This window comes from Salvelinus namaycush, chromosome 3 (assembly GCF_016432855.1).
Source record: "Salvelinus namaycush isolate Seneca chromosome 3, SaNama_1.0, whole genome shotgun sequence".
Lineage (NCBI taxonomy): Eukaryota > Metazoa > Chordata > Actinopteri > Salmoniformes > Salmonidae > Salvelinus > Salvelinus namaycush.
Window position 1 is genome coordinate 41238524 of NC_052309.1, and position 26918 is coordinate 41265441.

General features: G+C 42.1%; 1 protein-coding gene across 2 annotated transcripts; it reads left to right on the plus strand.

Moving 5' to 3' along the window:
• The first annotated feature begins 122 nt into the window (after positions 1–122).
• On the plus strand, positions 123–26809 carry vps11 (VPS11 core subunit of CORVET and HOPS complexes). Of its 2 annotated transcripts, none has more exons than XM_038977133.1 (17): positions 123–239; positions 673–828; positions 1241–1389; positions 1505–1640; positions 1748–1911; positions 2161–2408; positions 2716–2917; positions 3093–3244; positions 4548–4734; positions 13243–13386; positions 13562–13765; positions 14036–14197; positions 14438–14571; positions 15441–15643; positions 17485–17656; positions 22465–22687; positions 24922–26809. In XM_038977133.1, exons 2-17 carry the CDS (start codon positions 687–689, stop codon positions 25087–25089), a joined length of 2790 nt encoding a protein of 929 aa, XP_038833061.1. In that variant the 5' UTR covers positions 123–239; positions 673–686; the 3' UTR covers positions 25090–26809. The 2 variants fall into 2 exon arrangements, with proteins under 2 accessions (XP_038833061.1, XP_038833070.1); XM_038977142.1 differs by having other exon boundaries at positions 161–239; positions 666–828.
• Positions 26810–26918: the final 109 nt, after the last annotated feature.

Consider the following 26918-nt stretch of genomic DNA (forward strand, 5'->3'; position numbering starts at 1 on the left):
CGTCGTCCACATTCCAAGTACTACAGAGTAATAGGTCCTTTCGGTGATGGCTGTCGAGAACAACATTTTTGTCAATATGTGATTGGTCCACGTTCAATTAATGGGCGTAAATTATATGACATTGTATTAAGGGGACCTATTGTCGTTGAGTACTAGTTGTTGTAGTCAAAACAATGTGGAAGTCAATGTAATTTTTTTATTTTTTATTACTGATTGATTGATCCATCTGTTACTTACTGGTACGTGTTTTTCTTGATTTGAACGAGTTCTTAGCTTTACTTTATGTAAGTAATGTTTGTGACGCTAAATGTTTTTTTAATATGTAACCCAGGGACTACAGATGAAAATTAGCCAACGGGCTAAATCTGGCACATTTCTAGAAATGTTAGTTGATGTGCATTGTCCCTGTCAAATACATAAAATAAATAAGTGCGGGGGAAAACACTAATGAATGGGTGATATTTCAAAATGAACATGATCAACAGTTAACCACTTTATTTTGTGACACTCACCCTTATTACCTGCCACCTACATTGATAAACATATTTATTTCGTGTGTTGATTGACATTTTATTTAAAAAATATATATAATTTACAATACTCTTCTTCCTCCTCCCCCTCTCTCACATGACTTGTGATGTGTATCACATGATTTCTTCCCTGAGGATACAGACAGTGCAAAGAAAATGGCTGCGTTCTTACAGTGGAGACGATTTGTGTTTTTTGATAAAGAGACCGTGAAGGACGCTGGAGATAATGGGAAGAACTTCGTCCTCCCCGTTGGCATATCTGCATGTGACTCGGGCCGGGGTCACATCGTTCTTGGAGATATCCTTTCAGTGGTTTCCATGACGTTAACATAGCATAGTTCATTTAGTTGGTCAATTCTAGCTAACGAACTTGCTACCCAGACATCCCTCTCAAGCAGTCTAGTTATTTTAAGCAAGTTAACTAATAACGTTAATGAAATTGAGTTTATATAGCCAAATTATGCTCATTGGCTAGCTGCAAGTAAGGGAATTATTATTGCTATACATGCTAGTCATACGACTAAGAAGAGTACATATTTACATTGCTTGTATTCATTACACTTCTTATTCCTATGGCTAATTTATATACATTTTAAGAGTATTCGAACATGGCCCTGCCTTTGTAATTGTCTCCTCTATCCCTAACCATGCAAATTGCCATTTGTCTCTCTTTATCTAAAATGATGCTTCCTTGAACCAGAATAAATTACATATGGACGGTCAGATCTGGTTTTTGACACGCTCCCTACAGTTGTCCTCCTTTCAGGCTTACAAACTGAGAGTGACCCACCTATACCAGCTCAAGCAGCACAGCATTTTGGTCACGGTTGGGCAGGACGAGCAAGGAATTAACCCCCTGGTAAGACATTTAGTAGGATATATTTAATAGTGACTATCAAAAGACAGTACTTTAGTTTCCTTGCTAGTTATTTGTGAACTGTTACTAGAAACCCAGCTGTGTTACTGTTTGCCAGGTGAAGGTATGGAATCTGGACAAGCGTGACAGCGGGAATCCTCTGTGTACCAGAATATTCCCAGCAATTCCTGGGAACAAACCAACAGAGGTGTCCTGCCTCAGTGTACACGAGAACCTAAACTTTATGGCCATTGGTAAGTGGCATTTCTTCAGTACTACCTATGTCGCCTATAGTTTAGAATTGGTTTTGACATTTATGTTTGCGCCCTGTTATAAATTGATAATCCCCATGTCATTGCAGGCTTCACAGATGGCAGTGTGGTGTTGACAAAGGGTGACATAACCCGGGACAGGCACAGTAAAACCCTGACACTGCATGAGGGCACCTGTCCAATCACGGGCCTCGCTTTCCGTCAGCAGTGCAAAGTCACTCACTTATTTGTTGCCACTCTGGAAAAAGTCCACGTAAGTCATTTGAGCTCTTCAAATGTCACTCTGATAAATGTAGTCCATAGAAACAAGTATAAGATCAATTCAGGTTATTCATGTAAATTACAATTCAATATTTGAAAGTGTCATATTTTCAAGGAGGATTTGAATTGATAGATTTGAAATGGCATTGACCCCATGCCTGTCGCCATACTACTTTTCCCTTGGAGCATGAGCACTAACTTGCTTCTGTTTCATTTGGTGTTGTTTCCACCCCATGACTAGTGCTACACTTTGTCGGTGAAGGAGTACCCTAAACTGGAACTGGACACCCACGGCTGTGCGCTGCGTTGCTCTGCGCTCACAGACCCCTCCCAGGACTCCCAGTTTATTGTCGCGGGGGACGAGTGTGTGTACCTTTACCAGCCTGATGAACGTGGGCCCTGTTTCGCTTTCGACGGGCACAAGCTACTGGCCCACTGGCACCGGGGCTACCTCCTGCTGCTCACCAGGGACACCAAGTCTCCCAACAAGTAAGAACAACTCTCTGATGGTGGCACAGCAGCCATTTCTATTGAACGGGTCCCCTAAGGTTCAAGGCCAGGGTCAGTATGAGTCCTTATAAAGTTCAACGGTTAGCCAAGTGTCATTTCCTTTTTTTATTGAAATGAAACAAGTCATTTTATACTATATCAATATATGTTGACTGTAAGTAGAAAGAATAAAACAGTAAGTTGTTTTTTGAGAAGAACAACCCTTAAATATTCAACCAAACATGCATATGTTTAGGTGATATATTAACTCCTATGACAATGCATTGAATACAAGTTCTGTACTCAGGTCTGAATTTGGGAGTAGAGAGACATCTCCTTCGGAGAAACAAATCTTGACAATCTACGACCTGGACAACAAGTTCATTGCCTACAGCGCTTCCTTTGATGACATCATCGACGTTCTGGCCGAATGGGGCTCCTTCTACATCCTGACTCGGGATGGAAAGATGTTTGTGCTGCAGGAGAAAGACACTCAGACCAAGCTAGAGGTTAGCCCAAAATACGCTGACTGACATCATGCCTTCTTTTCCCCTCCAATGTATTATGTTCAACTCGGCACCAGATTGAACTGGAAACTAGAAGACTACAGGTTTCAGATCCCAAGTATTGTTTACTACCATTGTGCCTTTAAGCAAGGCACTTAACGCTTCAATCTGTCTTTAGATGCTCTTCAAGAAGAATCTGTTTGTGATGGCCATCAACCTGGCTAAGAGCCAGCACTTGGACAGTGACGGGCTGTCTGAGATCTTCAGGCAGTACGGTGACCACCTTTACGTGAAGGGGGACCACGATGGAGCCATCCAACAGTACATCCGGTATGATCTCACCCAGGGGTTGATGTATCTAACTTCAACTTCATATTACATAGATAATAATACTACATACAGTACCAGTCAAAAGTTTGGACACCTACTCATTCAAGGGTTTTTCTTTATTTTTACTATTTTCTACATTGGATGTCTTCACTATTATTCTACGAACTATGAAATAACACATGTAATTATGTAGTAACCAAAAAAGTGTTAAACAAATCTAAATATATTTGAGATTCTTCAAAGTAGGCACCCTTTGCCTTGATGACAGCTTTCCACACTCTTGGCATTCTTTCAACCAGCTTCATGAGGAATGCTTTTCCAACAGTCTTGAAGGAGTTCCCACATATGCTGAGCACTTGTTGGCTGCTTTTCCTTCACTCTGCGGTCCAACTCATCCCAAACCATCTCAATTGGGTTGAGGTCGGGGGATTGTGGAGGCCAGGTCATCTGATGCAGCACTCATCACTCTCCCTCATTGTCAAATAGCCCTTACACAGCCTGGAGATGTGTTTTGGGTCATTGTCCTGTTGAAAAACATATGATAGTCCCACTAAGCGCAAACCAGATGGGATGGCGTATTGCTGCAGAATGCTGTGGTAGCCATGCTGGTTAAGTTTGCCTTGAATTCTAAGTAAATCACTGACAGTGTCACCAGCAAAGCACCCCCACACCATCTCCTCCATGCTTCACGATGGGAACCACACATGCAGAGATCATCCGTTCACCTACTCTGCGTCTCACAAAGACAAGGTGGTTGGAACCAAAAATCTCAAATTTGGCCAAAGGACAGATTTCCACTGGTCTAATGTCCATTGCTTGTGTTTCTTGGCCCAAGCAAGTCTCTTCTTATTGGTATCCCTTAGTAGTGGTTTCTTTGCAGCTATGTTTACGAACTTGGATGTACTGAAAGCTACCCACCCTCGTCTTAAACAAATAAATTCCTGTTAACATGATCAACAAGTTGCTTTTTTGCTAGTCCTTAAGCATTTAGATAGTCAGTTGGATTCTTGGTGGGGATGTGTAAGAGGTCAGTGTTCCCACTACCGTTGTATAGGCAAGGTGGGCTTTCCCAACTCAATTGCTTTAAATCGAACATGTTGGTATCACAGGAAAAACAATGAAATGGAAAACCTACCTGTGTTTAATTAAAAGAGAAAATGGGTTTTGTGCTCCAACAATGGGAGTAGACTGGCTGCCTGAAGTAAGTACTGAATGCAGACAGAAGGCAGTACCAAAAGCCTCTGCCGTTGTGTTCCATAAAATGTCAATTGAAAACGCAACCTTTTTCCCCTCCCTCCCTCAGCACAATCAGGAAGCTGGAGCCCTCTTACGTAATCCGGAAGTTTCTGGATGCTCAGAGGATCCACAACCTGACGGCCTACCTCCAGGCCCTGCACCGGCAGTCGCTGGCCAATGCCGACCACACCACCCTGCTGCTCAACTGCTACACCAAGCTCAAGGACAGCTCTAAGCTTGAAGAGTTCATCAAGGTTAGCATTTAAACTGTAAGCCAAGGGTTAGTTAACGGTGTGTGCAGGCTTTCATTCCGGGGCTTCAGATAATCATGGTCCAGACTAGAGGTCGAACGATTATGATTTTTCACTACCGATACTGATTATTGGAGGACCAAAAAAAGCAGATACTGATTAATTGTTCGATTTTTATATATATATATATATATATATATATATATATATATATATATATATATAAAATATACAGTTGAAGTTGGAAGTTTACATACACTTATGTTGGAGTCATTAAAACTCGTTTTTCAACCACTCCACAAATTTCTTGATAACAAACAATAGTTTTGGCAAGTCGGTTAGGACATCTAGTTTGTGCATGACACAAGTCATTTTTCCAACAATTGTTTACGGACAGATCATTTCACTTATAATTCAATGTATCACAATTCCAGTGGGTCAGAAGTTTACATACACTAAGTTGACTGTGCCTTTTAAACAGCTCAGAAAATTCCAGAAAATTATGTCATGGCTTTAGAAGCTTCTGATAGGCTAATTGACATAATTTGAGTCAATTGGAGGTGTACCTGTGGATGTATTTCAAGGCCTACCTTCAAACTCAGTGCCTCTTTGCTTGACATCATGGGAAAATCAAAAGAAATCAGCCAAGACCTCAGAAAAGAAATTGTAGACCTCCACAAGTCTGGTTCATCCTTGGGAGCAATTTCCAAAGGCCTGAAGGTTACACGTCCAACTGTACAAACAATAGTACGGTATAAACACCATGGGATCACGTAGCCGTCATACCGCTCAGGAAGGAGGGGGGTCAGCTGTATAAGGAAATAAGTAAACAGGAAACCGTTCACCCAGAGGTGGCGCTCCTAGTGACCGGAGACTTTAATGCAGGGAAACTTAAATCAGTTCTATCTCATTTCTATCGACATGTTAAATGTGCAACCAGAGGGAAAGAAATTCCAGATCACCTGTACTCCACACACAGAGACATGTACAAAGCTCTCCCTCGCCCTCCATTTGGTAAATCCGACCACAATTCTATTCTCCTGATTCCTGTTTACAAACAAAAATGAAAGCAAGAAGCACCAGTGACTCGGTCTATAAAAAAGTGGTCGATGAAGCAGATGCTAAACTACAGGACTGTTTTGCTATCACAGACTGGAACATGTTCCGGGATTCTTCCAATGGCATTGAGGAGTACACCACATCAGTCACTGGCTTTATCAATAAGTGCATCCAGGACGTCGTCCCCAGAGTGACTGTACGTACATACCCCAACCAGAAGCCATGGATTACAGGCAACATTCGCACTGAGCTAAAGGGTAGAGCTGCCACTTTCAAGGTGCGGGACTCCAACCCGGAAGCTTATAAGAAATTCTGCTATGCAGACGAACCATCAAACAGGCAAAGCGTCAATACAGGGCTAAGATTGAATCGTACTATACCGGCTCTGAAGCTCGTCTTATGTGGCAGGGCTTGCAAACTATAACAGACTACAAACGGAAGCACAGCCGAAAGCTGCCAAGTGACGCGAGCCTACAAGACGAGCTAAATCACTTCTATGCTCGCTTCGAGGCAAGCAACACTGAGGCATGCATGAGAGCATCAGTTTTTCCGGACAACTGTGTGATCACGCTCTCCGTAGCCGACGTGAGTAAGACCTTTAAACAGGTCTACGTTCACAAGGCTGCGGGGCCAGACGGATTACCAGGACGTGTGCTCCAGGCATGTGCTGACCAACTAGCAGGTGTCTTCACTGACATTTTCAACATGTCCCTGATTGAGTCCAATACCAACATGCTTCAAGCAGACAACCATAGTCCCTGTGCCCAAGAACACGAAGGCAACCTGCCTAAATGACTAGAGACCCGTAGCACTCACGTCCGTAGCCATGAAATGCTTTGAAAGGCTGGTAATGGCTCACATCAACACCATTATCCCAGAAGCCCTAGACCCACTACAATTTGCATTCCACCCAAACAGATCCACAGATGATGCACTCTCTATTGCACTCCACACTGCCCTTTCCCACCTGGACAAAAGGTATACCTATGTGAGAATGCTATTCATTGATTGTAGCTCAGCGTTCAACACCATGGTACCCTCAAAGCTCATCACTAAGCTAAGGATCCTGGGACTAAACACCTCCCTCTGCAACTGGATCCTGGACTTCCTGACGGGCCGCCCCCAGGTGGTGAGGGTAGGTAGCAACATCTGCCACGCTGATCCTCAACACTGGAGCCCCCCAGGGGTGCGTGCTCAGTCCCATCCTGTACTCCCTGTTCACCCACGACTGCATGGCCAGGGACGACTACAACATCATCATTAAGTTTGCAGACGACACAAGTGGTAGGCCTGATCACCGACAACGACAATACAGCCTATAGGGAAGAGGTCAGTGACCTGGCCGGGTGGTGCCAGAATAACAACCTATCCCTCAACGTAACCAAGACTAAGGAGATGATTGTGGACTACAGGAGAAGGAGGACCGAGCACGCCCCCATTCTCATCGACCGGGCTGTAGTGGAGCAGGTTGAGAGCTTGAAGTTCCTTGGTGTCCACATCACCAACAAACTAGAATGGTCCAAACACACCAAGACAGTTTTGAAGAGGGCATGACAAAGCCTATTCCCCCTCAGGAAACTAAAAATATTTGGCATGGGTCCTCAGATCCTCAAAAGGTTCTACAGCTGCACCATCGAGAGCATCCTGACTGGTTACATCACTGCCCTAGTACAGCAGTTGATCGGCCTCCGACCGCAAGGCACTACAGAGGGTAGAGCGTACAGCCCAGTACACCACTGGGGCAAAGCTGCCTGCCATCCAGGACCTCTACACCAGGCGGTGTCAGAGCAAGGCCCTAAAAATTGTCAAAGACCCCAGCCCACCCCAGTCATAGACTGTTCTCTCTAAGTGCCAAATCTAGGACAAAAAGGCTTCTCAACAGTTTTTATCCCCAAGCCATAAGACTCCTGAACAGGTAATTAAATGGCTACCCGGGCTATTTGCATTGTGCCCCCCCCCCCCCCCCATCCCTCTTTTACGTTGCTGTGCTGCTACTCTCTGTTTATCATATATGCACAGTCACTTTATCTTCTTTCGGCTGAGATCCCGTGAAAGTGCAGGGCGCCAAATTCAAACAACAAATCTCTTAATTAAAATTCCTCAATTCCTTACACCATTTTAAAGATAAATTTGTTGTTAATCCCACCACAGTGTCCGATTTCAAAAAGGCTTTACGACGAAAGCACACCATCTGATTATGTTAGGTCAGTGCCTAGTCACAGAAAAACACAGCCATTTTCCCAGCCAAAGAGAGGAGTCACAAAAAGCAGAAATAGAGAGAAAATGAATCACAAACCTTTGATCTTCATCAGATGACACTCATAGGACTTCATGTTACACAATACATGTATGTTTTGTTCGATAAAGTTCATATTTATTTCCAAATATCTTAGTTTACATTGGCACGTTATGTTCAGTAACGTTTTGCCTCCAAAACATCCAGTGATTTTGCAGAGAGCCACATCAATTTACAGAAATACTCATAAATGTTGATGAAAATACAAGTGTTATGCATAGAACTTTAGATCAACTTCTCCTTAATGCAACCGCTGTGTCAGATTTCAAACAAACTTTACGGAAAAAGCACACCATGCAATAATCTGAGTACGGCGCTCAGACACAAAAACAAGCCATACAGGTACCCGCCATGTTGTGGAGTCAACAGAAGTAAGAAATAGCATTATAAATATTCACTTACCTTTGATCTTCATCAGAATGCACTCCCAGGAATCCCAGTTCCACAATAAATGTTTGTTTTGTTCGATAAAGTCCATAATTATGTCCAAATACCTCCTTTTTGTTTGCGCGTTTAGTTCAAAAATCCAAATTCACGACGCGCAGGCACACTTAGTCCAGACGAAAAGTCAAACAATTCCATTACAGTTTGTAGAAATATATCAAACGATGTATAGAATCAATCTTTAGGATGTTTTTATCATAAATGTTCAATAATGTCCCAACTGGAGAATTCCTTTGTCTGTAGAAAAGCCATGGAACGAGAGCTACTAGAGTTTGTGGCACTCTGCCAGGCCACTGACTCAAAGAGCCCTTATGAGCCCCTCCTTTACAGTAGAAGCCTCAAACAAGTTTCTGAAGGCGGTTGACATCTAGTGGAAGTTTTAGGAAGTGCAAAATGACCCCATAGACACTGTGTATTCGATAGGCCAAGCTTTGAAAAACTACAAACCTCAGATTTCCCACTTCCTGGTTGGATTTTTTCTCAGGTTTTTGCCTGCCATATGAGTTCTGTGATACTCACTCACAGACATCATTCAAACAGTTTTAGAAACTTCAGAGTTTCCTATCCAAATCTACTAATAATATGCATATCTTAGGTTCTGGGCCTGAGTAGCAGGCAGTTTACTCTGGGCACCTTATTCATACAAGCTACTCAATACTGCCCCCAGCCATAAGAAGTTAACTATACATTCATGTACATACTACCTCAATTGGCCCGAGCAACCAGTGCCCCCACACATTGGCTAACCAGGTTATCTGCATTGTGTCCCACCACCCTCTAACCCCTCTTTTACACTACTGCTACTCTCTTATCATATTTGCATAGTCACTTTAACCATATCTACATGTACATACTACCTCAATCAGCCCGAATTACCGGTGCCTGTATATAGCCTCGCTACTGTATATAGCCTCGCTACTGTTATTTTTCAGTCTTTTTACTGTTTTTATTTCTTTACTTATTGGTCACCTAATACCTTTTTTTCACTGTTGGTTAGAGCCTGTAAGTAAGCATTTCACTGTAAGGGCTACCTACACCTGTTGTATTCAGCGCATGTGACAAACTTTGATTTGATTTGACCTCAATCCTATAGAAGATTTGTGGGCAGAACTGAAAAAGTTTGTTTGAGCAAGGAGGCCTACAAACCTGACTCAGTTACACCAGGAGTTAAATCAGGAGGAATGGGCCAAAATTCACCCAACTTAATGTGGGAAGCTTGTGAAAGGCTACCTGAAACATTTGACCCAAGTTAAACAATTTAAAAGGCAATGCTGCCAAATACTAAATGAGTGTATGTAAACTTCTAACCCACTGGGAATGTGATGAAAGAAATAAAAGCTGAAATAAATCACTCTCTACTATTATTCTGACATTTCACATTCTTAAAATAAAGTGGTGATCCTAACTGACCTAAAACAGGGAATTTTTACTAGGATTAAATGTCAGGAATTGTGGAAAACTGAGTTTAAATGTATTTGGCTAAGGTGTATGTAAACTTCCGACTTCAACTGTTTACGCTTGTAATAATGACAATTACAACAATGCTGAATGAACAATGATCACTTTTATTTTAACTTAATATAATCCATCAATGAAATCAATTTAGTCTCAAATAAATAATGAAACATGGTTAATTTGGTTTAAATAATGCAAAAACACAGTGTTGGAGAAGAAAGTAAAAGAGCAATATGTCCCATGTAAAAAAGCTAATGTTTAAGTTCCTTGCTCAGAACATGAGAACATATGAAAGCTGGTGGTTCCTTTTAACATGAGTCTTCAATATTCCCAGTTAAGTTTTAAGTTGTAGTTATTATTGGAATTATTGTACTATTTGTCTCTATACCATTTGTATTTCATATACCTTTTGACTATTGGATGTTCTTATAGGCACTTTAGTATTGCCAGCCTAATCTCGGGAGTCGATAGGCTTGAAGTCATGTAGAGCATTGCATCAAGCATTGCTAAGAGCTGCTGGCAAACACAGGATAGTGCTGTTTGAATGAATGCTTACTAGCCTGCTGCCTACCACCGCTCAGTCAGACAGCTCTATCAAATATAAAATCATAGACTTAATTATAATATAATAAACACACAGAAATGCGAGCCTTTGGTCATTAATATGGTCAAATCCGGAAACTATAATTTCGAAAACAAAACGTTTATTCTTTCAATGAAATACAGAAACGTTACGTATTTTATCGAATGGGTGGCAACCCCAAGTCTAAATATTGCTGTTACATTGCACAACCTTCTGTCATAATTATGTAAAATTCTGGCAAATTAACTACGGTCTTTGTTAGGAAAAAATCTTCACAGTTTTTAGCGGCCCAAACTGCTACATATACCCTGACTCTGCTTGCACTGAACGCAAGAGAAGTAACACAATTTCCCTAGTTAATATTGCCTGCTAACATGAATTTCTTTTAACTAAGTATGCAGGGTTAAAAAAATATATACTTCTGTGTATTGATTTTAAGAAAGGCATTGATGTTTATGGTTAGGTACATTTGTGCAAGGATTGTGCTTTTTTTCCCTAATGCGCTTTTGTTAAATCATCACCCATTTGGCGAAATTGAAGTAGGCTGTGATTCGATGAGAAATTAACAGGCACCACATTGATTATATGCAATGCAGGACAAGCTAGTTAACCTAGTAATATCATCAACCATGTGTTGTTAACTAGTGATTATGTGAAGATATATATATTTTTTTATAAGTTCATTTTAATGCTAGCTAGTAACGTACCTTGCCTCCTTGCAGCCACAAGGTCCTTTTGATTCTGCATTCGCATAACAGGTGATCAGCCTGCCATGCAGTCTCCTCGTGGATTGCAATGTAATCGGCCATAATCGGTGTCCCAAAAGGCTGATTCCCGATTGCTAGGAAAACTTGAAATCGGCCCTAATTAATCGGCCATGCCGATTTAATATGTCGATTTCTAGTCCAAACTTAAGTCTGGGAGTAGTCGAAGCAGATGTGAGTGATGGCCTGGAACAAAAGCATACACACTGAGTAGCTCTCCAGGATCATAATCATTGCCCTGAGAAGGTTTCCAGGGTTTCAGAATACTATTTTGGATTCGAAAATGATGATAGAAAACCTATTGCTGTATATGGACTAGAGGTCGACCGATTATGATTTTTCAATGCCGATACCGATTATTGGAGGACAAAAAAAGCCGATACCGATTAATCGGCCGATTTATTAAAAACATATATTTTTTTTAATATATATATATCATACACACACACACATTTTTGTAATAATGACAATTGCAACAATACTGAATGAACAATGAACACTTTTTTTTACCTAATATAATACATAAATACACACACACGCACACAGCTCAGAGTTTAAGTTACCTGTGATGAATGTTGAAAACAAAAACTTTAATTTCTATATGCAGGAAATCCTATTTTAATAATGGGCATGGTAAGAATTGACAACCAAAGTTGGAGTCATAATTCCCATGACACCTAGCAAAATCTGAAAAGCGGTTCCTTCATTTATTCCATAGGATATTTTTAGATTCACTTAAAATAAGGTCTGTGTTTCGTGTAGGCTTACACCACCTTGCCAATTTTATAACTGTGTAGATATCCATAGGACAAGGTAACTCTGATCAATATTGGCTAAATATAAGCGAAGATAAATGTTTTTGTAGAGTGGATTTATGAAAATATGTTGACAAACGTTACCTTATCCTAGTGAGATTTACACGGGTATCAAAACGTCGAGGCGGTTTAAGCCTGCACGAAACACAGACCTTATTTGAAGTAGATCAAGACATTCTCTATGGAAGACATGAACGGTAAAATAACGAAGGAACCCCTTTCAAATTCAGCCGCAAGTTATTACAGGAATTATAACACGTCGACTATTTCTCTCTAAACCATATACCTTTGACTAATCCGGAAACTATCACCTCGAAAACAAAACGTTTATTCCGTTCCGTATTTTATCTAACGGGTGGCATCCATGAGTCTAAATATTCCTGTTACATTGCACAACCTTCAATGTTGTCATAATTACGTAAAATTCTGGCAAATTAGTTCGCAAAGAGCCAGGCGGCCCAAACTGTTGCATATACCCTGACTCTGCGTGCAATGAATGCAAGAGAAATGACACAATTTCACCTGGTTAATATTGCCTGCTAACCTGGATTTCTTTTAGCTAAATATGCAGGTTTAAAAATATATACTTGTGTATTGATTTTAAGAAAGGCATTGATGTTTATGGTTAAGTACACATTGGAGCAATGACAGTCATTGATTGATTGTTTTTTATAAGATAAGTTTAATGCTAGCTAGCAACTTACCTTAGCTTACTGCATTCGCTAACAGGCAGGCTCCTCGTGGAGTGCAATGTAAACAATGCAAGATTGGATCCCCCGAGCTGACAAGGTTAAAAATCTGTCTTTCTGCCCCGTCCTAGGCCGTCATTGAATATTAAGAATGTGTTCCTAACTGACTTGCCTAGTTATATAAAGATTAAATAAAGGTGTAAATAAAAAAATCGGCAAATCGGTGCCCAAAAATACCGATTTTCGATTGTTATGAAAACTTGAAATCGGCCCCGATTATTCGGCCATTCCGATTTCCGAGTCGACCTCTAATATGGACAATGAATCGACAGATACTGTATGTATGACATCATGCACAGAAGGTCTCAACGCTCTGACATCTCCTTTCCCGTTCGACCCCCTTCAGAGCAGCGAGAGCGAGGTCCACTTCGACGTGGAGATTGCCATCAAGGTGCTGCGCCAGGCAGGCTACCACAGTCACGCAGTCTTCCTGGCCGAGAGGCACCAGCACCACAAGTGGTACCTGAAGATCCAGCTTGAGGACCTGAAGGTGAAAGAGACTAGAAAGTAATAGTGGATGTAGTAGTGTTAAGATGAGCTGTCTGAGCTAGATAAATGGACACCGGGTCCCCCCTGCTTACATGGCCTAACTGCCAGATCTCTTAATTTTGTCCCTGATAAAATCATTTTGTAAACCCCTTTGTCTCCATCTATGTTCCATACAGAACTACCAGGAGGCTTTGCGCTACATTGGACGACTTCCTTTCGACCAGGCAGAGAGCAACATGAAACGCTACGGCAAGACCTTGATGCACCATGTCCCCGACGGCACCACACTGCTTCTCAAGGGCCTGTGTACCGACTACCAGCCCAGCCGGGATGCCATGGAAAGAGACAGTCTGGACAGAGGCCCGGCGGTGGCCAAGAAGGTTAGCGGTTAACCTTAACGGGCGGCCTCACCTCCCGGGCAGCTGAACACATTAGTCCTAGCGTTACTAGTCTAGCAGCATTAGCACTTTGGACTTGAGATCCTTTCTCTAATTAAAGTGGCTTTATCAATTACGTGTAAGTAATACAGCTTATATTGATAAGGATGGTACTACTTCTAATGGTAATGATGATACAATGGTGATAAAATGCATGTATCATGGATAATAATGGTGGTACTAGCACTCACTGTACTTACCTTTATCTCCCAGGCAAATTCAGAGGAGTTCATCTCTGTGTTTGCTAATAACCCGCGGGAGCTAAGGGCCTTCCTGGAGCACATGATTGAGGTGGAGCCCTTCTCCTCTCAGGGAGTGTATGACACACTGCTAGAACTACGGCTGCAGGACTGGGCACATGAACAAGACTCTGAGGTGATGGGAACACACACACAATAATTTGTACGGAAAACTGCCACGTGCTCACTCAAACGACCTAAACTCACATAGATATACCTTTAACAAATGTTTCATATTAGGTGACATACCTGCAGCCTAAATTATTAGTTATTACATTTTCAGAACAAACACCTTTCCTTACCTTTTTGTCTGGAGTATCAAATGTTTGGTTTTGTCTGATCTGTCTGACTGTCCTCTTTCTATTTTGTCTGGCAGAGGAAGAAGGTCCTGCAGGGGGCAGCACTATCCTTGCTGAGGAGCGACAACACCGTATTTGACAAGGCCCTCGTTCTGTGCCAGATGCACAACTTCAAAGAAGGGGTCCTGTACCTCTATGAGAAGGGCAAACTGTTAGTATTCCTGTCTCTAAACCTCTCCAGTCCGAAACACATGATCCCAATTCCAATATTTCTGCTTCTGCCTGAAGTTTACACTCGTTCACTCCCCCCAGTGGATTTAAAACCATGCGATTGGTGTAACCTGAGTGTCTACCATTTAACGTCCAGAGCCAATGCTTTAAAGTTCATGAGGGAGAGTGAACAGGTGCAGACTTTGGAAGTGGTGAAAAAAGTACCCAATTGTCATACTTGAGTAAAAGTATAGATAACTTTTTAATAGAAAATGACTGAAGTGAAAGTCACCAAGTGAAATACTACTAGAGTAAAGGTATTTGCTTTTAAATATACTTAAGTATCAAAAGTAAATGTAATTGCTAAAATATTCTTAAGGATCAAAAGTGCAAGTATAAATAATTTCAAATTCCATTATATTAAGCTGTCAGACGGCACCATTTTCTTGTTTTTTTAATATGCATGTACGTATAGCCATCAGTACATTCCAACATAATTTACAAACCAAGCATGTGTGTTTAATGAGTCCGCCAGATCAGAGGCAGTAGGGATGACCAGGGATGTTCTCTTGATAAGTGTGTGAACTGGACAATTTTCTTGTCCTACTAAGCATTCAAAAAGTTATTTTGGGTGTCAGGGAAAATGTATGGAGTAAAAAGTACGTTATTTTCTATTGGAATGTTGTAAAGTAAAAGTTGTCAAATATAAATAGTAAAGTACAGATACCCCAAAAAATGACTTGAGTGGTACTTTAAAGTATTTTTACACAAGTACTTTAAACCACTGGACTTTTTGGACTTTATTGGTGTACTGATATTGTCAATGATGTAATTTGATTGATATAGTTGATGATGTCCCTCTTTCTCTAGGTACCAGCAGATCATGCACTACCACATGCAGAATGAGGAGTATGGCAAAGTGGTAGAGGCCTGCAAGCGCTACGGCGACCAGGAAGTATGCTTGTGGGAGCAGGCGCTGGGATACTTTGCCCGCAAAGAGGAGGACTGCAAGGCCTACATCAGCCAAGTCCTGGAGCACATTGACCAGAACAACCTGATGCCTCCCCTATTGGGTGAGCGTGAGCCAGTGGCTATATTTGCAGTTTTCCTCTGTATTTCTCCTTCTCTATAGATGAAGACTCTGGGGCTTTCTGTAGAGATTTGCCTACTAATCACTGCCTGAATTATATCAGACCTCACCAACTTAAAAGAAACTCAAACTTTCTTTGGGGTCTTTTGCCTCCACTTCCTGTCATTGAATGTCTCACTGGCTAGAGTGTTCAGTTCTATTTTGACGTCACATGCGCACATCCATGATAAACTTGCCAGGTTAAGTGAACCTTAACCCACAAGTGCCTTCAGAAAGTATTCACACCCCTTGACTTTTTCCACATTTTGTTGTTACAACCTGAATTTAAAATGGGTTGAATTTAGATTTTGTCACTGGCCTACATGCAATTCCTGAATTAATGTCAAAGTGGAATTGTTCATTTTTTTTGTAACAAATTTATTAAAAATGAAAAGCTGAAGTGTCTTGAGTTGATAAGTATTCAACCCCTTTGTTAAGTCACATAAGTTGCATGGATTAACTCTGTGTGCAATAGATTTTTGAACGACTACCTCAACTCTATACTCTGCACGTACAATTATCCGTGAAGTCCCTCAGTCGAGCACTGAATTTCAAACACAGGTTTAACCAGAGGTTTTCCAAAGCCTCAAAAAGAACGGCACCTATTGGTAGATGGATAAAAAAAGAGGCTGATATCCAATATCCCTTTACTAATTAATTACACATTGGATAGTGTATCAATACAGGTGGCCTTCCTAACTCCGATGCCGGAGAGGATGGAAACAGCTCAGGGATTTTACCATGAGTCCATTGGTGACTTTAAAAGTTTAATGGCTGTGATAGGAGAACAATGTTGTTGAGCCAGCCTCCGTTAAGTTACTCCACAATACTAACCTAATTGACAGTGAAAGAAGGAAGCATGTACAGAATAAAAATATTCCAAAACATGCATCCTGTTTGCAACAAGGCACTAAAGTAATACTGCAAAAAACTTTTTGTCCTGAATACAAAGTGTTCTGTTTTGGGAAAATCCAATACAACACATTACTGGGTACCACACTCCATATTTTCAAGCACAGTGGTGGCAGCATCATGTTATGGGTATGCTTGTAATTGTTAAGGATTGGAGTTTTTCAGGATAAGAAAATAAACGGAATTGAGCTAAGCACAGGCAAAATCCTACAGGAAAACCTGGTTCAGTCTGCTTTCTACCAGACACTGTGAGATGAAATCACCTTTCAGCAGTACAATAACCTAAAACACAAGGCCAAATCTACACAGGAGTTTCTTACCAAGAAGACTGTGAATGTTCCTGAGTGGCAGAGTTAGTTTTGACTTAAATCTGCTTGAAAATCTATGGCAAGACTTAATGGGTTGTCTAGCAATGATCAACAAGCAATTTGACAGAGCTTGAAGAATTTTGAAAAGAACAATGGGCAAATGTTGCACAATCCAGGTGTGCAAAGCTCTTAGACTTACCCAGAAAGACTCACAGCTGTAATCGTTGCCAAAGGTGATTCTAACATGTACTGACTTGGGTGTGAATACTGATGTAAATGAGTTATTTCTGTATTTAATTTAAAAATGTCTAAAATGTATTTACACTTTGTCATTGTGTGTAGATGGGTGAGGAACAAAAATATATTTAATCCATTTTGAATTCAGGCTGTAACACAACAAAATGTGGAACAAGTCATTGGGGGTGTGAATACTTTCTGAAGGTACTGTATATGCTCATAGGAAAATTACTTGGAGCATTATTATAGCAGAGTGGGATCATTTTATTGGGCACTGTTGCTAAGTTTGTTTGTGTGCACGCATGTCTATGCACGTGTTGGTCCACAGTGGTGCAGACGCTGGCACACAACTCCACAGCCACGCTGTCGGTCATCAAAGACTACCTGATCAACAAGCTGCAGAGGGAGAGCCAGCAGATTGAGGACGATGAGCGCAAGATCCGCCAGTACCGTGAGGAGACGGCCCACCTCCGCGCCGAGATCCAGGAACTCAGAAGCAGGTGAGGGACAGGACCATCCTAACCCAAGTCCAGTTCTAAAACAACACCTATCCCCTAGAGCTGGGTCTTGTTCACAAGTGGAGTTTCCTCCATGTTCCATCCATCCAGTTCATCTGACATGTATAAGGGGTGAGAAGTGTCTAAGAAACACAATCTCAATTTGTTTGGTGGCTGCACTTCGATGCAAATTGTTACTGTACAAGGCTCCACATTAACGCTTGCCCGGCGCATGTAAAACATTTTTTGGACAAGCAGATTATAGATTTAAGTTGTCTGAATGGCCAAAAAAAACACTCAAATCACAATGACAAACAATTAGGTTCTTCCAATCACAATTGGATCAAAGTGTCCTCCGAATGCGATGTGTAGCGCACTGTCCTCCCAATCTCTGCAGAGCGCATTGGAGTAGAATTATTGTAGGCCTGCATTGACCTGCACGAGCGGTCTTTCAATCCTGCAGTCACAGGATTTTTTTTTTTTTTTTTAGACCAACGTGAGTTGATCATTGCTAGTTAGTGAGTTATAGCATATTTTATGTCAGCACAGAAAATCCTGGAAAAGTCATGGTGTTTGCATCACCTGTGTGTGTGCGAGTGGGCTGTTGCCAGAGAAAGAGAGATTGCAGCAGCAGGTAAAATATTGGAATACAACAGACTAACTAGATAACCAGCCAAACTACACAATATGCTTTGAATTGGCTGTTTCGCTAGGTAACTATTTAGCTATTTGCATATATTAATGTAATTGTCATGTCCTAAAACTTTCCACCGGTACTCGTGTATAACTGCAAATGGCCGACACGCAGTTGATAGGGGTGCACAGTTGATGAAACCAATGCTGCATACTCCGATTTGTAAAACTCAAGCTCTCAAAATTGGGTGTTGAAAATGTGTTCTGACATTGTTGGAAAGCTGCCATTCTCCTCTATTCAATACGGGCCATTTACTTCTGGCAATGTAAAAAAATAATAATCTTAGAATAGCCTAATTGGCTTTGAGTGGCACAGCGGTCTAACGCTAAGAACCAGAATTACATTCATTTCCAATGAAACGCTGCGTTTGCCAAATCTCAAATTTCTTGCAGTATTGCGTTGCAGAGGCAGTTGCAGTGCGTTCGGTGTAGTGCATACATTGGGTTTATCGAACATATGCGTCAAACTGTATGCATAGACAGCTTGACAGAAATGGTAGAAGTTGAAAATAAAGGAGAGCCGCACACTCTAGGAGCTCAGATGCAACATTTTTATGTCCAACGTTTCGACAGGCAAGGTGTCTTCATCAGGGTATAATCAAACACTGCAGGGTGACTCGTTTATATAGTGTCAAAAGACACACACACACACACACAGGTGTCTGTAATCATGGCCAAGTATGGCCTAATATCATTGGTTAATTCTCAAATATTAAAATGACATGCAAAGAACATACCAAAAACAAAAGAATCTTGCTTACGATCATAGATTAAATTTAGACATAAGCCTACAAACAATTACAATGGCAAAGTCACAATCACAAGAATGGCTTCAGATCAAAGTCTACGTTGAGACCGAAGGGAGCAAGGGTCTTTAAATTAGTTCCAGGCAGCCTCTCGTTTTAACAATAAGTTATCGAGGTCACCCCCTCTCCTAGGGAGGGTGACATGTTCGATGCTAATATAACGCAGAGACGAAATCGAGTGGTTTGCTTCAAAAAAGTGGGCCGCAACTGGGTAAGTCAAGTTTTTGCACCTAATGGCGCTACGATGCTCTGAGATACGTGCTTTGTTTTACCCACATCATTTTTACCACAAGGGCAAGTTATAAGATAAACTGCCTTGTGGAGAACGTAATAACACCTTTGATTGGGATCTGTTTCCCTGTTTGGGGGTGTTTGAAGGATCTACATTTGTAAGTGCCATTGCATTGAGCACAGCCATTACATTTGTAGTTTCCATCCAGTAGGGGCGCAAATACACGTTGTGCAGGGATATCTTTGGGTGGTAAATCAGTGTACCAATTGGTCTCGGAGATTCTGCCCCGCGAGAATACGACCAAGGGAAGGTCTGAAAACACATTACCGAGACTATCATCGGATGTAAGAATGTGCCAATGTTTGTGAACGATTCCCTTAATTTGTTCAGAGCACTTTGAATAGCGGGTAGTTAGAACGCAATAATGTTTTTTTTACGAGACTGACCTTGAAAAAGGTCATGTCTCGTTTTTGTTTTGAATTTTCTCAATGGCAGTATTGATCTGATCATTTTTGTACCCCCGCTCCTTGAATTTTCTTTGTGTCTCAGCTATATTTCTGTCGAAATCTGATTGTTTTTTGCAAATCCTTTTGATTCGACAGAATTGGTTGTAGGGCAAACTATCTTTCAAGGGAAGTGGGTGACAACTGTCAGCCCTCGACAAACGGTTACGATCAGTAGGTTTCCTGTGAAGATTAGTGTATGGAACATTATTTTCACACAAGATCAAAAGATCAAGAAAACTGATTTGACATATCAGATTGCATAGTAAATCTCAAATTGAATGTTGAACTTTTGTTGCATACATATGATGCGTACTATTTTGCGCAATGACACGGTCTGTGTGTTCAAAGCGTAAGGCACTGCATCGCAGTGCTTGAGGCGTCACTACAGCCCCAGGTTCAATCCCAGGCTGTGTCACAGCCGGCCGTGACCGGGAGACCAATAAGGTGGTGCACAATTGGCCCAGCGTCGTCTGGGTTAAGGGAGGGTTTGGCCGGCCGGGATTTCCTTGTCCCGTCGCGCTGTAGCGCAGTGGGTGGCGCAGTGGTCTAGGGCACTGCATCGCAGTGCTAGCTGCGCCACTAGAGTCTCTGGTTTCGCGCCCAGGCTCTGTCGCAGCCGGCCGCAACCGGGAGGTCCGTGGGGCGACGCACAATTGGCATAGCGTCGTCCGGGTTAGGGAGGGTTTGGCCGGTAGGGATATCCTTGTCTCAGTATGTAAAATGTAATAAAATGTATGCACTCTACTGTAAGTCGCTCTGGATAAGAGCGTCTGCTAAATGACTAAAATGTAAATGTAAATGTCTGTAGCGACTCCTTGTTGCAGGCCAGGCGCCTGCAAGCTGACTTCGGTCGCAAGTTAGACGGTGTTTCCTCCGACACATTGGTGTGGCTGGCTTCCGGGTTAAGCTAGCAGTGCGGCTTGGCAGGGTCTTGTTTCGGAGGAAGCATTGCTCTCGACCTTCGCCTCTCCCGATTTCCGTAGGGGAGTTGCAGTGATAGGACAAGACTCTAACTACCAATTGGATATCCCGAAAAAGGGGTAAAAAGTACCTAAAAGAAAAACCTAATTGACAAGTAACTCCTATGCTGTCAAGGTCTCCCATGAAAACGTAATATTCTAGCCTTGTAAATATACTGAACAAAAATATAAATACAACAATTTCAATGATTTTACTGAGTTACAGTTTATATATAAGAAAATAAGTCAATTGAAATATATTAATTAGGCCCTAATCTATGGATTTCACATGACTGGGCAGGGGGTGCAGCCATTGGTGGACCTGGGAGGGCATGTGCCTTGCTCCCCAGTGGGTGGGGAGCCAGGCACATGCCCTCCCAGGTCCAGCCAATCAGAATTAGTTTTCCAGACAAAAGGGATTTATTACAGCCAGAAATACTTCTCAGTTTCATCAGTTCTCCGGGTGGCTGGTCTCAGCTAATCACGCAGGTGAAGCAGCTGGATGTGGAGGTCCTGGGCTGAAGTTGTTACCCGTGGACTGTGGTTGTGAGTCCGGTTGGACGTACTGACATATTTGATAAAGCGATGGAGGCAGCTTATGGTAAAGAAATGAACATTCAATTCTCTGGCAACAGCTCTGGTGGACTTTTCTGCAGTCAGCATGCCAATTGCACGCTCCCTCAACTTGAGACATCTGTGGCGTTGTGTGACAACTACTCATTTTAGAGTGGTATTTTATTGTCCCCAGCACAAGCCGCACCTGTGTATTGATCATGCTGTTTAATTAGCTTCTTGATATTACCACACCTGTCAGGTGGATGGATTATCTTGGCAAAGGAGAAATGCTCACTAACAGGGATGTAAACAAATGTGTGCACAATTTGAGAGAAATAAGCTTGTTGTGCGTATGGAAAATGTCTGGGATCTTTTACTTCAGTTCATGAAACATAGGACTAACACTACATGTTGCATTCATATTTTTGTTCAGTATAGATTAACTTGTTTTAGTTAGATACTTTGCTTTGAAGTCACCCACCTTAGCCATTTGATCCCTGAAGACAAATAGTATTTGGTTGGAATTGTAATGTTGCAGGGTGGCCAACAATCCTCCAGGAAAGTCCAGGAGAGCTACTGGGTGTGCAGGATTTTGCTCCAGCCCTGCTCTAACACACCAGATTGTAAAAAAAATCAGCTGCTCAACAGGACCTTGATAAGCTGACTCGGGGATGTTTGCACAGGGTTGGATCAAAGTCCTGCACATCCAGTAGCGCTCCAGATGGAGGTGAGTGGCAGGTGATATAATACATGGGATCAGAGACCAGCAGCTTTCTATTGTCAATACCAGTGATTAATAATAATTTTTATTTTGTGAAGTGGTTCCTAACATCATACTACACAATCTTGTCACTTTTTTGGCCCATGGGCTTACAGACCTTTTTTGGGGGGGAACAAGTGACTTGAGCTTTTGGACAAGTAAACAATGTGTCCTACTTGTTCAAAGAACAAATGGCTAAAAAAAGTTAATGTCAAGCCCTACTGTATTTTGAATGCTTGATTTGACCTCACGAAGACCATTACATGAAACTGTACTGATTTTCTCTTTTCTCTCTCACAGCGCAAAGATTTTCCAGAAGACCAAGTGCAGCATGTGCAACAGCCCCCTCGAGCTGCCCTCTGTTCACTTTCTGTGCAGTCACTCCTTCCACCAGCACTGCTTTGAGAGCTACGCCGAGAGTGAGGCCGAGTGTCCCACCTGCACACCGGAAAACCGGAAGGTCATGGACATGCTGCGGGCCCAGGACCAGAAACGAGACCTGCATGACCACTTCACCAGACAGGTGAAACACACACTGACAGCCCTAGTCACTACACTTTCTTCTTTGTGTGTTTGTTGAGCTGTCCAGTGACACGAGCCTACCAGATGAGCTAAACTACTTCGAGGCAAATAACACTGAAACATGCATAAGAGCACCAGCTGTTCCGGAAGACTGTGTGATCACGCTCTCCGCAGCCGTTGTGAGTAAGGCCTTTAAACAGGTCAACATTCACAAGGCTGCAGGACCAGATGGATTACCAGGACGTATACTGCGAGCATGCGCTGACCAACTGGCAAGTGTCTTCACTGATATGTTCAAACTCTCCTTGTCCGAGTCTGTAGTACCAACATGTTTTAAGCAGACCACCATAGTGCCTGTGCCCAAGAACACTAAGGTAACCTGCCTAAACGACTACCGACCCGTAGCACCTATGTAGCCATGAATTGCTTTGATAGACTGGTCATGGCTCATATCAACACCATTATCCCAGAAACCCTAGACCCACTCCTATTTGCATACCGCCCCAACAGATCCACAGTTGGTGCAATCTCTATTGCACTCCACACTGCCCTTTCCCACCTAGACATAAGGAACACCTATGTGAGAATGCTATTAATTGACTACAGCGCAGCATTCAACACCATAGTGCCCTCGACGCTCATCAATAAGTTAAGGACCCTGGGACTAAACACCTCCCTCTGCAACTGGATCCTAGACTTCCTGATGGGCCGCCCCCAGGTGGTAAGGGTAGGTAACAACACATCCACCATGCTGATCCTCAAAACAGGGGCCCCTCAGGGGTGCGTGCTCAGTCCCCTCCTGTACTCCCTATTCACTCATGACTGCACGGCCAGGCACAACTCCAACACCATCATTAAGTTTGCTGATGACACAACAGTGGTAGGTCTGATCACCGACAACGACGAGACAGCCTATTGGTAGGAGGTCAGAGACCTGGTCGGGTGGTGCCAGGACAGCAACCTCACCCTCAACGTGATCAAGACAAAGGAGATGATTGTGAACAACAGGAAAAGGCGGACCGAGCACGCCCATTCTCATCGACGGGGTTGCAGTGGCGCAGGTTGAGAGCTTCAGGTTCCTTGGTGTCCACATCACCAACAAACTAACATTGTCCAAGCACACCAGTCGTGAAGAGGGCACGACAAAACCTATTCCCTCTCAGGAGACTGAAAAGATTTGGCATGGGTCCTCAGATCCTCAAAAGGTTCTACAGCTGCACCATCGAGAGCATCCTGACTGGTTGTATCACTGCCTGATATGGCAACTGCTCGGCCTCTGACCGCAAAGCACTACAGAGGTACTGGGCTGTTCGCACTACCATCACTGGGGCCAAGCTTACTGCCATCCAGGACCTCTATACCAGACGGTATCAGTGAAAGGCCCTAAAAATTGTCAGACTCCAGCCACCCTAGTCATAGACTGTTCTCTCTTCTACCGCACGGCAAACGGTACAGGAGCGCCAAGTCTAGGTCCAAGAGGCTTCTAAACAGCTTCTAGCCCCAAGCCATAAGACTCCTGAACACCTAATCAAATGGCTACCCAGACTATATGCACCCCCCCCCTCTTTTATACCGCTGCTACTCTCTGTTGTTATCATCTATGCATAGTCACTGTAATAACTCTACCTACATGTACATACTACCTCAACTAACCGGTGCCCCCGCACATTGACTCTGTACCAGTACCCCCCTGTATATAGTCTCGCTATTGTTATTTTACTGCTGCTCTTCAATTACTTGTATTTATTTTTATTATTATTTTTATTATTATTTATTTTTATTATCTGTATTTGTTTAAACTGCATTGTTGGTTAGGGACTCGTAAGTATGCATTTCACTGTAAGGTCTACTACACCTGTTGTATTCGGCACATGTGACTAATAACATTTGATTTGATATTTTGTGGTAACTGCTGAGGGGGGTGACTAAAGTGAAAATACCCTCTTTGCTTGCCTTTTCTTGTTCTCTCTCGCTCCCTCTTTTGTGTTCAAGTATGTTTTATTGGCACATGACTTGAAACTACAACAAAGTTTTATATACTGTAGTAGTCAATAGTCATTCAATAAGACGTAGTAATAGTGCAACACTTAATCTATCAAGTCCCCAAAGATCAATATAAAGTTCACTACTATAAGAGGAAAGCTAATTTAACACAAAAGATCATCCTTTTTTTTCAGAACTGATGTGTACGCTATCATTTCTTTATCCTGGCTCACTTATTTCTATGCATTTCAGCTGCGGTGCTCCAATGATGGTTTCTCCGTGGTGGCGGACTACTTTGGCCGTGGGGTGTTCAACAAGCTAACCCTGGTCACCGACCCGCCGGGCAGCAAGGTGGGGGCGGGAAGCCTGGAGGCAGACCTGCAGAGGGACCTACTCATCCACACCAAGAGGAACACTTGAGGGCCACAGGGCACAATGGATACAACAGCTTGCAACTGTACACTATTACCCTTTTCACACTATCATGCTGACCCAAACCAAGCTGGGCTGGCTCTGATATTTTATTTTCAGATTGTCCTTTTTAGCACAGTTGATTTGTGTGGCTCGGCTTGGTTCAACTCCGTTGTGTGAAAAGCCCTTAGGTTCTGTGTTTTGCTGTCTGCTGCTCAAGCTAAGAATAAACTACTATACCCAGCTGCAATGGGGTCCCTGACCCATCGTGCTTTGTTCTGTAGTTCAGGATGCCACAATATTTAGTCAAGATGAATCAGTCATGCTCCTGTCGCAACACCAGTAAGAGATGTGTTGCTAGTTTCTGTTTCTATGCCAGGAGTTTCATGAATGTGTGATCGTGTTCTGATGCATGTTCCTTAACACGTCTGTGCATCTGGGTTGTGTTTATTAGGTGAAATAACGGAAAACGTTTTTGCAACGTGCAATGAATATGAGCATTACTTATTGTACAGGTAGTTGCTGTTTTCTTCAATTTGGCACCTAATAAACACAACCCTGGTCCAAGCACAGAGGTTCAGAATGAAGGGTTGTTGGGTGGATTTTGTTTGTATGCACTTGATTTATGTGTAATGTCTTTGAGCACTCTGTAATTTGCAAACTTATCTTAGTTAGAATTTGTATTTTTTAAAAGAAGACTAACTCTTGAAATAAATGTGGCTTATTGATACTGGGAGTGTACAGATAGATGCATTTTATTCCTTGTTGTGCCTTCTTGAAATGCTGTGTGCATGTATTTATTCCAAATGGGATGTGTCATGCCATCTCATATTTGGGTTTTATACCATGGCCTTGTTGAATACTCTTTTCTGATTGGCTTGAAGGGCATTCTCAAGCGTGCATTATTTCCCTATGTATATCAGCACGTATAATTAAATCGCTATAGTTCATGCTTACATGTTTTGTTTGAGCTGGTTTTGAAACCAAAAGTCGAATTGAAAACCATTGGCATTGTTGAATTTGATGTTCATAATAGCAAGCTAGGACTGATGGTTTGGTTAGCTAAACTAACATGTGTATGTTTGGTTACCATAGCAACTACTGTGGCTGTCTAGTAAACTTACTAGGAACTTCAGTGGATGTTGAACACATTTCTACCAACACATTTCTAGTGGAAACTGTGTTAAATTATAGCCATGGTTTAAAATAGATAATCAACTCCGGGCTCTATGCATCCTCTGTAAAATATTGCAACTCCATGGACGGTCAGTTCCACTCAGCTAGGGCATAGTGGAACACACCTTACACATTGTTCATTATCTTCTATAGAACGCATAGCCATTCGTTGATTATCCCTTACTTATAAAAATGTAGTCCATCTCACACTATACTTTTTGAAGTCTGAATTTGGCTACCCACAAACATCATTATTAATGTCTTTAATACACTTCTCTTCAAGGTGACTGCCAGAAATGTGCATGTTGTGGCTGGTGAGACATTTTGCCTAGATAGTGTGGTATCAACCAGTGATTCTGTAATGTCTTTGTATCAATCCACTTATGTTGTATATAGATTTGACCTGCACATTACCTGAATAATGAATGAACTAGCTACATGTCATATGCTTAGAATTCTAGTTCTATGCATTAGCATACTTGAAATGTGTCACATAAATGATCATGTTTAAAAATGTGTGTGCTTATCTAAATAAATGTGCACAGATATTCAAGTCAATGGTCTGTGTAATCATTGTGTGACCGTTTGTTTTATTAACCAATGTATGGTACATCTCAGTTGAGGTTGCTGAGGGGAGGACGACTCATAATAGCTGGAAATTT